Source organism: Bolinopsis microptera, chromosome 9, assembly GCF_026151205.1.
Source record: "Bolinopsis microptera isolate Bmic1 chromosome 9, MBARI_Bmic_1.0, whole genome shotgun sequence".
Classification (NCBI taxonomy): domain Eukaryota; kingdom Metazoa; phylum Ctenophora; class Tentaculata; order Lobata; family Bolinopsidae; genus Bolinopsis; species Bolinopsis microptera.
The window spans coordinates 11,157,741-11,172,882 of record NC_087080.1 but is presented as its reverse complement, the minus strand read 5'-3'; the positions used below and the strand labels follow the sequence as shown (position 1 = coordinate 11,172,882).

At 39.4% G+C, this 15,142-nt stretch overlaps 2 protein-coding genes across 2 annotated transcripts in view; both read right to left on the bottom strand.

The window, feature by feature from the left end:
* The window catches only part of LOC134820432 (coiled-coil and C2 domain-containing protein 1-like), a 24,928-nt gene extending 21,982 nt beyond the window's left edge, over positions 1–2,946 (bottom strand). Inside the window, exons 1-5 of the mRNA XM_063830816.1 lie at positions 2,741–2,946; positions 2,341–2,504; positions 1,735–1,906; positions 1,363–1,488; positions 974–1,059 (exon numbers count right to left, since the gene is read on the bottom strand). Coding sequence (XP_063686886.1) covers positions 974–1,059; positions 1,363–1,488; positions 1,735–1,906; positions 2,341–2,504; positions 2,741–2,810 — 618 coding nt within the window. The 5' untranslated portion in view covers positions 2,811–2,946. The remainder of the gene's footprint in view (positions 1–973; positions 1,060–1,362; positions 1,489–1,734; positions 1,907–2,340; positions 2,505–2,740) is intronic.
* On the bottom strand, positions 2,839–15,142 carry LOC134821391 (coiled-coil and C2 domain-containing protein 1B-like). The gene is made up of 9 exons (XM_063832133.1): positions 14,953–15,142; positions 14,713–14,799; positions 5,768–5,865; positions 5,474–5,578; positions 4,686–4,815; positions 4,408–4,551; positions 3,619–3,734; positions 3,169–3,297; positions 2,839–2,946 (listed from the first exon to the last, which is right to left on the bottom strand). The coding sequence occupies exons 1-9, from the start codon at positions 15,101–15,103 to the stop codon at positions 2,839–2,841; spliced, it is 1,068 nt and encodes a 355-aa protein (XP_063688203.1). The 5' UTR covers positions 15,104–15,142.

Sequence of the window (15,142 nt, the reverse complement as noted above, 5' to 3'; positions counted from 1 at the left end):
TAACATTCTATTCGCCGATAATGCATTAGTCAAAACTTGAAACCAATCGATATATAAAAGCATCAATGAATCAATAATGAAGTGGTAAAAACTCAACAACTCATAACTTTAAAATGAGTACCGATAGCAGTAGCACTTCGACTGCAAACAAAGCAGAGCACAATTCGAGGGAAGGTACCGGTATATTTGATGTGTTAAAAAACTTTACCAGCTTTCTGATTCGGGAATATCCAGTCGGTAGTTTCTATATAATAATTAATAATGTTATATTTATGACAATGTGACAAGCTCCGCTGGTTAACTCGTGCTTGACACCCAAGGCTCTAGAAAGAACCTTCAGAATTCCCACGCAACACGAAAGATTAGCGCGGCTATTTTTCAGATTGATACAATCTTCTAGTACTAGGACTAAGTAAATATGTTATATGTGGCAGTCGAAATAGCTCGCAGTTCGCACCAAGTATTTCAAGAAGTCTGATGGATTTCCTGATGTTGCCTATTAATTATGATAAAATTAGGATCGTGAGAGAAAAACAGCATCGTACGTGTGCAAATACCAAATTGACGTATAGTTCGCAATCGGCGCTTGTTCAATGAAAGAGTCCGATACGTTTAAGTTTAAAGCCGTGACACTTGTAGTAGTAACAGTGGCACTTGTCAGTAACATTTTAAAACAAAACAAAACCTGAACAGTTGAACTTGACACACTATAATGATTATAACTAAACAGAAATTTCTTCAGAATGCCCATAAAACACGATTTAAAATAACGATAGCAGTATGACGACTGACGAACCGCGCGCATCAATAATTTTATTTCAAACAATCGCCAGTAACACTCGCGGGCTATTTTTTTTTATTCGCAGACACAAAAAAAAGTAAAAACAGTAAATGAATAAGTTAATTGCCGGTCAAATTATTGCTGTAATTGATTAATTAACTAATTAATTAATCAACTAATTAGCAAGCTAACCTTGCTGCTGTTGCCTTGTTCTTTAGCCTTCTCAGCAGCATCTGTCAAGAATAACATCCTCTTATGTAGTTCAGACAGGGTGTCTCCTGAAATAGTGGCCCTCAAAGTTTTGAAGTTATTGAAAGTGAAGAATAAGTTCAATAACATAAACTTTTTACCTGATTATCAAGGTTGTGAAACGGTTGCTGATAAAAGTATAAGTTTGGTTTTACTATTATTATAGATAAAAGTATAAGTTTGTTAGAATATTAAGCTGTTATAGAATCAATGAAACGCACATGATGTATTGTTTAAATTGATAAACAAACTATCTAAAATTCACACGTAATTATTAATAGACTTTCTTTCTCCGTCCTGGGTGATAGCAGTTAATTAATGCAATTAATTACCTCCAGAAGAAGCTGCAGGAGCAGCAGCAGGCTGAGCGGGCTGCTGAGGGGCTGGTCGAGGTTGTGCGGGTTGTTGTGCAGGTTGTCTGGCGGGTTGTGCGGGTTGAACAGCAGCGGGGCGGGGACCTGGTTCAGCAGAGCGGTTAGCGGTGTGGGGGGTTGGGGGCCGGTGGAGGGGGGGGGGGGGTTGAAACAGCTTATAATTGATATTGTAGCAGTAAGCAGAGAAAAGCTGCGCGAAACGGTAGCCGTTATTTGGTTAGCTATAGAGCAATTATCTACCGAAGCTTGTAACAGTACTAAATAAACTAGGACTGTAATATTGCATTCTAAATAAGTATTGCTGTGTAAAAATACGTCAAATTCCAATACCTGCCATGTAAGGGGGAAGAGGTATAGGCTCAGCTCCGGGGAGTTCTGGCAACACATTGAAATCAACTGTTCTCTTCAGCTTTACACATTTGATAACGTCTTGACACGTGGTGACTACTCGTCCCATTCTCCGCGCTTTACTGCCGTTACCCTCCGCTTGGGCCTTCTCTTGCTGCAAATATAAATGCAAATTATAAATATAAAATATAAATACAAAATATAAATGCAAATTAGAGAGATAGATACTAACTGGTCATGGTGGGGAAGTGAACCATACTTTTCTTGACACGTGATAACGATTAACCATTCAACATTGACCAATCAAATCACAGAATCGCTGTCACTTGTCAAAACAAATTTGGATTCACCTCCCCGACCCCAGCAGTATCTAAGGGCCTATATTAATAAAAAATATAGTAGCTGTACAATTTAATATTTTACTTAGTTACATGAATCATGATAGCAATACCTCAAAGTGTATATTTTATAAACCCCCCATAAAATATTTAGAGTACAATTCACTCGAATTCAGTGAATTCAGGACTAATAAACTTTAAAACATCGAATTAAACCTCGAATCACCCTGGAAGTAAAGAAAATATGAACCTGTTTCTTGTAAGCATCCAGTCTAAAGTTAAGAGCGACAATGGTGGCCTGCTCGTCTGATACAAGTACACCTGCGGGACGGGCAGGAGAAGATGGTGCAGGGGCTCGGACTGGAGCTGGAGTCGGGTTAGCAGCTGGGGGCGGAGCAACTGGTCCCGAGTTTCCTAAAACAGTGGGAATTAAGTCGATTAAGAAGAGATTGGTGAATCAATATCGAAAGTGTATCAAATTAGGATAAGGTTGACGAGTCAACAAATTTGCTGATGGGACAATGGAAATCAATTGTCAGAAAATATTAATCCTCCAAATGCGCAACTATTTTGTTTGCCCATTGTCATCCGTTGTATTTAATTAACCATATTATAATTTCAGTTTGAACGAGCAATTGGTTCACACATACCTTGCTTAGACGCCATGTACTCAGTAGGATCAGGGGGTATAAGTGAGAGGTCCACATTGTCTCCCAACATGTAGCCACTAAGAGCAGAATCGAACTGCTTACTGATACCCAAGGAACTCCTTAGCTTCGTCCGTTCTTCCTTGTTTGTGGAGCGTTAGTGCCACTTGGCGGTAACGCCCTCCTCGGTCTTTGAGCAAGGTCACCACCTAGAGCGGTATTTGTGACGTCATGGTCAGTTGAAGTGACGTCATGATGTCATGTTCAGTTGAAGTGATGTCACAATATATTCATAAAACCTAGTTTTTAGTGCCAAAAGTGTAATGGTTCCCCGAATTGTCATCAGTCAACAGTCTTCACAAAATGATAAGAATTAAATGAAAGCGAGTGAGCCGAGTAGTGAACGGTGGAAACGAACCAAAAGTACTCACGTGATTTTCCACCTTGTGCTCGGGCTCGTTATATTGTTCCATGTGATTCAGCAAATCAACCACGTTCACATTCAACTTGCCAGGTTTTGCCACTTCGGGGAGAGGAGCTTGTTGTTGTTGTTGTTGTTGCTGGGATACGTGTTTGTGAGGATTAGTAAAGAATGCTCCTTCAGAAATTTAACTAACTAAACTGTATATTCGACATAGTTAACCAGTTCACTTGGATGCACGCAAAAAGACACTACGGCAAGTATGAAAGTAATTTGATGTACATAGTACAGACTGCACTTGTAACAACTGACGTCTAAAATAGTTAAATGAGCGCCTGCATTTCGGATGGGATTTACCTGGGTCCAAAAAACTATGCCGTGTTTCACACATTTCTCTCCGAAATACAGTTCTCCGACGTATTTAACAGAAATGAGGCAAACGTTGGGGTGTAAAACTTACCGGTTGCACTTCTTGGACATGAGCAGGATAACCTCCAGTCTGATCCCCAAAGTCAATGAGCGGCTCCTCCACTGGGGGTATAGACGGTGACAGGGACCCTCCTAGACCTGTCACTACTGTACGGTGGAACATATGATGTGAAGTGTGAACCTCAGAACACCTGGTCTAGTCACGTGGGAAAGTCACGTGAGCAAGACAGTCAGTGTGTATAGTATATTCATGCTTCAACCGGTCAAATGGAGCTAGCAAAGTGCAAAATGATACGTCCCAAACATAATGCATTTCAATCACATGCGAGTAACAATTTGTCCTTTAAAAAGTTTGATTTATGTCTGGATATGTAGCCACATAATATTATGTAAAACGATAAGCTCCAATTTATTAACAGTTTTAGAAAGTCTGTAGACATGATTCCTGATAAACTCCCGTCATATCGCGAATAATTAGTACGGTGCAGAATGTAGTGCATGCTTTGAAGTGAAACCGAAGTGAATCAAGCTATAATTGCGTTCTTTGGAAATCAATCACGTGCAACATATTATAGTGACAGGTCAGAGGGGCAATTAAACTGGTCACTTGATCAAAATGTGACGACGATATTGTAAGACCAGTACCAGTTTAACTTCATATCATAAAATAATAAATCAAGGCATTCGTGCAAAATAAAAAATAATAATAATTTTTTGCATAGAGCAAGATGATCAGTTTTTGGTCACGCAATATATCAAAAAAGTCAATTACATAAAGATTAAACATGAGAACAAATAAATAAAAAATGAGGGTAAATACCAGGTTGCTGATGGACAGGTTGGTGAGCTGGGACTGGCTGTGGGACTGGCTGTTGAGGTCCTGCTGGTTTAACGGTAAAACCGGGAGGTGGCTCAGGTAGAGTCGACAGATCAAACTGTCTTCCTGCTTTGATGGTCTTCAGAGCTGTACAAATATCAGGTGTTATTTCACAGACTAAAGTCAAATCTAACCAAATGAAAAAGAAATGGAAAAGAAATAAAAAAACTTAGAAAACTTGCCGATTGACGCTTGAAAAGAAGTCTGATATTCCCACATACCTGTGTCACACTGAGTTATAATCCGCTGGTATCTCCGCACCTTGGAGCCCTCTCCTGCAGCCTTGGCTTTCTCTTGCATTGCCACGTAAATCTCACGTCGCTCACTCGCTACTGCTAGCGGCGACTGACCCTATAAAGTATAAAGTGAGACATTATAATGAAACATAAACATTGATATATTTATATCTATGTTTTTATGTTTCATTATAATGTCTCAATTTATGAACAATTTCTTAATAAAAAATTTATAAACAATGAGACATAACCAGAAAGATAAAAATGTTTATTAAACATAGTTTATAATTCTGATTTATAAACCTAGTTTTTAACGTCAGATAATAAACATCAGTATTATTTACAGCGAACTTCTAATAACAAGGACTCAGAGCTGCTGCACTGTTAGTCGAACATGACTACTTCAATAATATAAGCGGCCAGGTAGCCCAGTTGGTTAAAACGCCAGCTTTACAATCGTTAGGTTGCGAGTTCAAACCCCACTGTCTGCCTGATCGTGGGGTGAGCGTCGTTGACGTACAGCTAAGGATCCTGAGTGGTCTATGCAGCCCCCCGGTCTACTCAGCCGAATACTCGAGAAATCGGGTGTGAGGGTTAAATGAGGAGCTGCACATTTCAGCAAAGTCTCGGGCGAGGAAAGTATGGTACACACTACCTTAACCGCCAAAAAGATCCTTCGGCTTCCTATAATTGGCTGGTTGCACTTGTGTAACAATGTGGCTGTTGGAATACACCGAAGTAAAATAAGTGTCTTGATAAAAAAAAAAACTAACACTGCTAGGAGAAGGTTGAACTTGAACGGGCCGAGGTGGTTGTGGAGCAGCCCTCCGCTGTACAGGAGCTGCTGCTACAGGCTGAGCTGCCGGCGGTGGGGAATCCTGTACGGGATGTTAAAATCATCTTATTTGGGCTTACTTGACGTTTTTAGTGATGCAGATTCTTTTAAATCAGGGAATTGTGTACTTTGTCAAATCCCGATAAAAAATGTACTTTGCAACAATAAACCATGTAGTATGAGGATATTCCAGCAGCTCATAACAATCAGGTTTAGGAAGAATATAACTCACCTTGATCTCAGCAAGCATATCATCATCCTCATCATCCTCACCAAGGATATCTCCTAACTCAGCCATGAGGTCCTCGTCATCTCCTCCGTCATCTTCATCTGAAAACATGTTACTTTTGCCAGAGGTCTTCCGAAAAAGATAACTACTACTACTATGTCGGAACTAAGTCCGATCTACGCCAGATAACCCCCTCCATATATCCCTGTCCCGCATCAGGGTTCGCAGTTCCTCTTTAGATTTTGTCCTAACTTCCTTCAGTAACATAGACAAGTAGCTTTGTCTTGGTCGGCCTTGCTGTGCTCTACCGTGCGTAGGTTCCCATAAGACTAAATCACTGGCAAGTAGCTCAGGATGTCGGATGCAGTGTCCCGCCATTTTTAATCTCCTGCTTCGTAACTTGTTTGATAGCCTTGGTAGGCTACCATACAAAGTTATATTGCTGACCTTGTCCTTCCATGATAATTAGTAGTTAATAACTAATAATACTGAACTATTGTCACGAACAATACAACTTTCTGGAATCGATCTTTAATTTTGGACAAACTTTAGTATTTTGTTGTTTTGTTGAACTCCTCAACCTTTCCGGGATGATTTTACCATAATATTATGATGACTTACAGACCACTACAGCAGAACGTGACGGGCAGTAAAACTATACGGTTATTGATAACAATCCTTTTGATAAGTACCACGACTGAAATGTACCATGTACTGAAATAAGTACTTGGTCCATTGTGGCTGTTATCCCCTCTCAGTTTTGTACGTGACGAATATGTTCAACAGTCAGCGAGGACAATTGCGAGAGTCAGTGGATCGCGACTGATACCAGTAAGGGGGAATGTTTTTAATCGATCAAGGACAAACTTTGACCAAATGGCATAAGTTATTTAGTTATTCGACGATTTTATTTTTGATACATTTTTATTTTAGATTTAAAGTGTAGGGTGGAATTTACTTTTTAGGTGAAGAACGCTATTATGGAAACCCAATATCTCCAGCCTATTTTTGCCGATGAATTTTTTATCGTATTACAAATTTAGTTGATTTCGGAAAATAAATTGATTCTGTACCAACCGATTTTTGCTTGTATTATATTGGTATTTTCTTTTTTTCCAAACATAAATCATATAATTTTAATGAAACGCAATTAATTATCACAAGCTAAGGGATCAAGAGGCGATAAAAAATTAAAAATTGTAGAATTTTTCAATCAAACAATGTCGCTGGCAAATTACTGATTTAATTACTGATGTAATTTTCTGGAATGTAAAAATATAAAATGTATGTACTAACCAATGTAATCAAGTGAATTTGATAAGTTTAGCCATTATATCTGTCGATTCTGGTGGGAAGGTGGGGTCACGTGACAAACAATATACGCCACCTTCCCTGTAGAAGCTTGTTACAAAATTGTAATTGCAATTTCACAAAACTTTAAACCCTTCGTGAATACTGAATACCCTTGCAGGTATCACCTGTATTTATACTCACAACTGAATTGAATCATTTCCCAATACAATACTTAGGTTGGTTTACATGCTGTACAACTCATTTTCGGACGGTTGGCTCACGTCTATGACAGTGTTATTGCAGACAAACAGCTTGACGGATCTCTTGAATTTATCGATCCGAAAATAATAGACAATCGGGTTCAAAGAAGCATTCAGAACAGTAAAGTGAATCTTTGACACCGTCCAAAAGTAGAACATGAACATGCTGTCACCAAGACTTGATTTGAGGTCCGGGGAGAAGATCGAGGAGAGCGCCAGGAGCATGTTCACGAAGTAAGGAACATTACAAAACAGGAAGACAGCAGTGAAGATTGTCACGGTTTTCGCAGCACGCCTGTTAGTCGCGCGAGTCGTTTTAACAGCTGTCCTCTTTAACTGGACCACGCAGATGATAAAGCTGAAGAAAGTAAGGATGGGCGGCAGACCAGTCTCCAGGTTTAGAAGAACCATATGGGTGACTGTGTAGGCAGTTTGTTGGTCTATGTTACGGAAACAGTACCCTCCCTTAGCCCGGTACACAAACCCAATCTTCACTACAGCAGACAGCACAAAGTGAAGGGCAAGGAACAGGCTGTACGCAATCACTGCCACAACCACAGACCTCCTCCTCATCTTGTAAAACGGGAGAGAGATGGCTATAGTCCGGGTCAGACTCAGGGTCATCACTAGGAACATGGCATTCCTCTGACAGAAAGAGAAGACTATCTCCCACAGCGCGCACACCTCTTGGCTCCCGAACATGACGGGTGCGCGCTCCGCGAACAGAGACACTGTGACCGGGAGATGGGAGAAGCAAGTGCAGGTGTCAATGAGACAGATGGTGAGGTAGAGAGATGTGGAGATGCACTTCTTCCGTCTGGAACCGTAGAAGTAGCGGGTAGAGAAGATGTTTGCGGGCACCCCAAACAGCAGGCAGAGAAGGAGGATCGTGGCGAAGAACTTGTCCAGCGCAGAATTGCTTGATATTGTGTCTATGGTCTGAAGTAGGTTCGTCTCGTTTTCCGACGTCGACATTGGGAGCTATGTCGACGATTGGGGTGTTATCTTTTGCTAAAAATGGGATGCATAATTGATTAATATGATCATAGTCAGAGAAGCAATATAGGAATTAGAATAAAAAGCAAAAGCAGCTATAATCATCAACAATGTAAAGCGATTGGTATGAAAACCATAAACTTTTGATATCATAGCAAACAGATAAAATTAACAATTGTGAATTGATTTGTACTCTGAAACAAGGTTAATAAGTAGTAGGAAAGATATTGGAAACTGCTACTGGGTCCAGTGCACAAGAACAAACATAGTTCTGCAGAGCAATTGCTTCACATTGTGAGCTTGAAACAATGACACACACAGCTCTACATAATTTCACATCGAACAAACAAAGAATGTTTGTATAAGTTCACGATTCACATAAAGAAAACAAAGAAACTCACTCATAGGAAACAGGAAGGTCAATTGAAGATCTATCTTCAAAGAACCCGCAAAGACCTTCAATTAACTTTAATAGAATTGCGTGTCATTGTTTCAAGCTCAGAATGTGTTTTGTCTACTACAGCTACTACCACAAGGAGTCTTGTGGATTTATATATGTACCATAAAACGTAGATCTAGATTATAGTGGAGATGAACCAATTTTTTCAAACAATAAAAGCGATTTTACCAATAAAATTCAAGAATCACTTTCACGTGTCCAAACAAATTTGCTTCCCACCAGAATCCACATCTATAGTTCCGAGTTCGGGTGAAAAGTTTTCAGTCATATATGAGCCGGGTTGCCCTGTTCCCTCATTAGGTTGCCAATTATTCTAAATAAGCAATCAGACTGTGAAAACATCTACCATTAGAGTTTAAATAACATGTGACATACAATTCCAAAGGGTTTGAGCCCTGATTAAATGGTAGATGTTTTCATAGTCTGATTGCTTATTAACTACAATTGTCAACCTAACAAGGGAACAGGGCAAACTCGATGATCAGCTCAGCTGACAGCTTTATTTAATGAGATCTCAATGCTTAATCATTATTAATGCTATTGAATACATGAAGTTGGACTTGGATTTCTTGTCTACATAATTTGGAAATTGTCTAGACAAACAGGCGAAACGTTTTGGCGAATTGCCCGGACAATTTTGACTAGATACAAATCCTAAGCAAAACTATTCACCAACAATCGCAGTTAAGCAGCAAATTATCAAGGTCGGGGAACGTTGAAACTGTTTGCCAAACAGTCTGCTTGGTGTTCATTAATCTCCATCTTTAATTCGTAACCGGGAAAAGACTCATTAACATGGGATCGCTAATAAGACCCTTCCTCAAATCTCAATTTTTAACCTTAATATATCAACAATTTCCGGCTCTTCCAGTAATAATCCTGTATCTGGTCAAAACCTGGCACAACTTAGCGAGTTTAGAATGTTTGAGATGTTATTTGTGCTCCCTAGGGTCTCTACTTCAAAAAAATTGGGTGGATAATTTTGTATGCGTGTTTAAACCCGTGACCACGCCCTTTTTAAAGCGTGGGAAAAATTTGACAAAAATTATTGAAATTTGCCTATAATGTTTGATGGGGGTCTCTAAATGGCTTGTTATGATGCCATCAGTATTACTAGAACATAATAAAATAAAATTTGGGTAAACAAAAGTGGAGTGACACCCTGACCACGCCCATTTACACAAAATTCTGAAATTTCAAAGTTGTCTACTCTAGCAGCAGGGCCAGGGGGGAGTTTAGTTTGTATTTACACTGCTGAATCGAGTTAAATAGGTTCTATAAGTAACTCAATTCAATTAATTGGGCATGTTGAGCCATTTGTTCAGCCTTGGGGAACCACGCCCATATTTCATAATAGGCGCGTATATAAGAAATTTTTATCTCAGCTTCTAGAGGCCGTAGAAACTTAATTTTGGGCTTAAAATTACCGCAATATGTAAGTTGATAATGACACTATTAAGGTGCTGAAGCTATCCGGGACTTGCTTTTGGATAAAAATGAGAAAAACTGATATTTACTGAAGCGCAAACAAACAAACAAACAAAAAACTACCCTAGCAGCTAGTTTAAGTCAAATTTAATATTTCAACCAATTTTCTGATCTGCGAGCAGCAGTCACTTGTTGATATGTTGTGCGAGCAGTGCAGAGGTCACTGATTGATCTGCTGTATGAGCAGAGCTAGAAACGAGTTGGAATAAAATAAAAACGCACATTGCAAGAATTCACTGCGTTTTGCCTAGCACAAATGTACAAATTACTTTAGAAGTAAAGCTCAAGATCCAGCAGCCAGCTCTCATAAGTTCGTGGCGTCGATGTAACCGAGGATAATGTCCAAAGTTTTTAATGGCCTTTGTTTAAATCCTTGACATAAGGGGAGTAAGCAACGAGTTTGCTTACCACAATAAAGCAGGGACCCTCTGCTTGATATGCTCATAAATAAAGCATAAATGGTAGCTGTTTTGACTCTCTGTGTTACACAAAATCTCACATGATCTCACATACGCTGACAGATAACAAGCGACCGTGGATGCGTGGAATTTACTGGTCACTGAAAGCACTGACTGGATGCCCCTTAGCAAGACTTTAGACACAAAAAATAAATTTCTGGTTGAATAGTTGAATATCCGGCCAAATTCTTGGAAACCGGAACCGGACATTAAAGCTGGATATATCCGGCCGGAACCGGATTCAGCGGGATATCCGGTCAGTTCATACAGAGGATGCTGTAAAAAGAACTGGAGTTTGAGGGATCTGTTGGTTGGCTGGGTGGTGTAGTGGTAACACGATCCCCTCCCACGCAGAAGGTCCTTGTTTCAAATCTGGTCTGATTCAAGTCGGCCAATCACTAAGATTCACACTCCCTGGCTCGTAGGACTTACTCCCTACAACTAGTATACGAGTATAGTGCATTGGCACAGAGTGGGTTAGCTGCTAGAGCCTAGAGTAGACAACTTCGAAATTTCAGAATTTTGTGTAAATGGGCGTGGTCAGGGTGCCACTCCACTTTTATTTACCCAAATTTGATTTTATTATCATGTTCTAGTAATACTGATGGCATCATAACAAGCCATTTAGAGACCCCCATTAAATATTATAGGCAAATTTCAATAATTTTGGTCAAATTTTCCCACGCATTAAAAAGGGCGTAGTCACGGGTTTAAACACACATACAAAATTATCCGCCCAATTTATTTTTGAAGTAGAGACCTTAGGGAGCACAAATAACATCTCAAACCACGTCATGATCACATAACGAGCGGTAACATCGCAATAAGTGAGACATGTAGGTATTCAGAAATACGACAAACTGGTAGTGGCAACTTAGTATACCGACGAAACCTTCACAATAGCTGTGTGTAAAGTGGTAGGAGGGGTCTGGGTTGGTATAATCTGTGTATTGTGTGATAAAGCACAGTTAGCGCACATTTAAGCGATTATCTACGTATTACCAAGTTCCCCGGGTGGTTTAACTAAAGTAATGGCATTGTTTGCTGCAACTTCCCGCCTAAGAGAAGCCTACTACCACCTTACATACTATCACTACACGTACTATCTTACAGCTATTCTGAGAAACAAATGTCTGCTAAAAGGAGAACCAACAGGAAACAGACGTCACCATGAGATTAAACACAAACACAAAATAGACATTGGATCGGAGAGCTAATATTTCTGTCAGCAATAGGATAAGATAATGACATACTCAGTACATCTCGTTGATATTCAGTTATTTCGTCACTTGAACATAAAGTTGGCGGTTGGCGGCTGGCGCCTTCATCCCGTCCAAGTGAAGTCGGACCCTAATAACCTAGTGCTCAAATACCATTTCAATTATAATTTATATTATTGACGTTGTGTACGGTTTAAATAATGCACGATTTTAAATAATGCATCGCATGGTGTAAATAATTTACATTATCCATTCGGCGTTCACCAGCTAAGGAGATGTTTTAATCAATTCAGATTTTAAAAGAATGTGAGTACTTATTTTGTGATGCGTGATCTGGAAAAAAGCAAGAAACGATATATGTATCAACTGGAATTTGGTATTTAATCGAACGTTGAAATAAAACACAAACTGCATATAAATAAACATAAATTTAAGTTAAATTGTCTCCAGCACTATCGAATTAAATTTTTTTTAAACAACCACATAAGATCGAGCGCTACATACGCTAGAGAGTATAAGAACACAGTGGTATAGTGAAACATACAGCTCGCTCGTGACCCGGTAAAAACTGTAAACAGTACTCAGTCTCATGAGGCTGGAGCTAGACATGCGAACTACAAGTGACCTATGTGACAAACTAGGGACACACTAGGGGAAAACTAGGGACAAACTAGTGACAAACTAGGGACACACTAGTGACAAACTAGGGACACACTAGTGACAAACTAGGGATACATTAGTCACTAGTGACAAACTAGTGACACACTAGTGATCTGCCGCCCTACCATTAGCGATTAGAGCTGTATTTAGACAGGGTAGTTCCCGGAGGTATTTAGTAATAGCTCTCCCAGTCCTCTAAATAGAGGGGAGTGGTAATCATTGTGTCAAACAGACGAAATCGTTACTGATTTAACGGTAGCTGCTGTGAGGCACATCTGTCTCCTCATATAAAGAGCGGAGACGAATGAAGAAGATTGTAAAACATGAAGATAACAGCTGAAGACAACATCTGAAGACGATTAAAACAATTTATCTCCTGAAACAAACAAATTGACGCATTTGTTGAAAACATCTGTGGTCAGTGGTGACCAAAGCTGGCCGTCGTTCATACAAGTAAATATGAAATACTTTTGTAAACTGACCTGAGGGACACTTATTTCGCAGATTTGAAACGAAATTATAATAATAAGAGAAAGGTTTCCTGCATTTCCCTAAAAAGGTGTGGGTCGATCGGTCTTTTGCTAAAACTTGCCCACACGTGATGAAATCTTAACAAGCATTGCTATGAAGCAGCAATAATCACGTGATAATTATTGACATTTCAAGTTCTTTGACCATTGACTATTCTAGTTTAACTGAACAACACAACTTTCGAATTTGAGAATTTGTTAGATTTTTTTGCGTGACTGATAAGTGATAATAATTTGAAAACTCTAATTAAGTGTTAAGATCCCTCCGTAGTTGTCAGATATATCGAATTTAACTATAGGGCGTGGTTGATTCTACTTGTTTAAAACTTAGATGAAACATCGAAACGAAATAGGAGAAATCAAGTTTATTTTATCACTATACCACGCCAATAAGACTAGCTATAATTTGTCCAGTGGTCAGAGGGTAAGACGATATACTTACGGAAATGAGATGAGAGATATACCCACGACAATCGGGCAATATCGCGACTTAATGGTGTTGTGGTTACATGATACAGGCCACTTACTGATCCAACCAAACCACAAGTGGTCTGTGCTGCCTAGTGTTTTTTAAAATGGTTGACATGGTTATCCGAAGTCCGAAATCCAAATACGTATGTCCACTAGACTGTAGACGCAACGATAAACCACAGTTGATGAATATTATAGAACAGACAAATACGAAATATGTCCTGTAAAGTAATCATGATAATTGTCAGAGTCCACGCCTGATAACAAAAAGGTTTAACTATCGTATTATCTGTAAACAACACGTGGGCGTTACCCAGGTGATAATATATTGCATCTAAACCGACAATGTGATCTTTAAACTATACATACCAAGAGCTGATGATGAATGCCATAATATTTACGAGTTACCAATCTCAGTTTTTTGACACAAAGTATGAAGCAATCTGTGTGGTGTTTGGGGACCACGGGAGACTAAAGAGCCGGGCTTGAAAAATAAAACCAATTTGATATATGTAATATAACCATCTATCCACAGTCCACCCCATTATCCTGAGCTGAATACGATTAGTTACACACGATACATATTTTATTTGAAGGCTTTTGAAACAACAGCTTGCCGTGTCAATTATATTATGATCAGAGTCTGTTCGACAAATGTTATAATAAGACCAGTTTTTAGCACGCTGGATAATGAAATAAACTGTTTCATTATCAGTTCATTGTTTTGTGACATTAATGATAATGAGATATTTATACATCTTGTGGCACATTTCGTTGTAACCCAATTAAAATGTCTTATGTGAAGGCTTCCACCAATGAAAATAGTCTTATAATACGGCGATAGGGTAAGCGCAGCACCTTTTCCTAAATGGTATCGCAGAACTTATGCCAAAAGGAGATGGAATTGATCTAAAAATGGCATAACTTCTACCGTATTATATTAGGTATGGATAATGGATACTGTTGTTATCACAATATCCATTAACCACCTATAGGTAATGATATCAGTTTATTGAGTATTGAGTGATTATTACAAGCAATAATAGTAATACAAGTTTGTCCCCCTTCTCTCGCAATGGTGGGGGGAAAGAGAGGAAGTTTGAAGTACTTACCAATATCCACATCATTGATAAGAGCAGCACTCTGAGCCAGCACCTGATCCAGTGACATGTTCTTGTCTGGTTGCCCTTTTCTTTTTCCTGAAGTGTTTGAGGATGCTAAAGAGCATTAGTTATCATATTGACATCTGCGGGGTAACTTCTCATTATGGCACATTAAAATCCTCCTGGAATGTATTGCATCGGAATTTGCGTGGAATATGATAAAATTAAAATCAAATATGATTAACAAACCTTTGGAAGGGGGTTGGATCCCCTGGAGTGCGGCCAGTTCGGCCATCAAGGCCTCTTCGTCATCTTCAGGCATTTGAATGTTGAACATGTCAGCCAGAGGGTTTTTAGCCCCCTTACCTGCATCCCCTCCTGCACGGTCCTTGCGGGGCATTGCTATGCAAAGGGAGGCAGTTCACGTCATGACATTGCT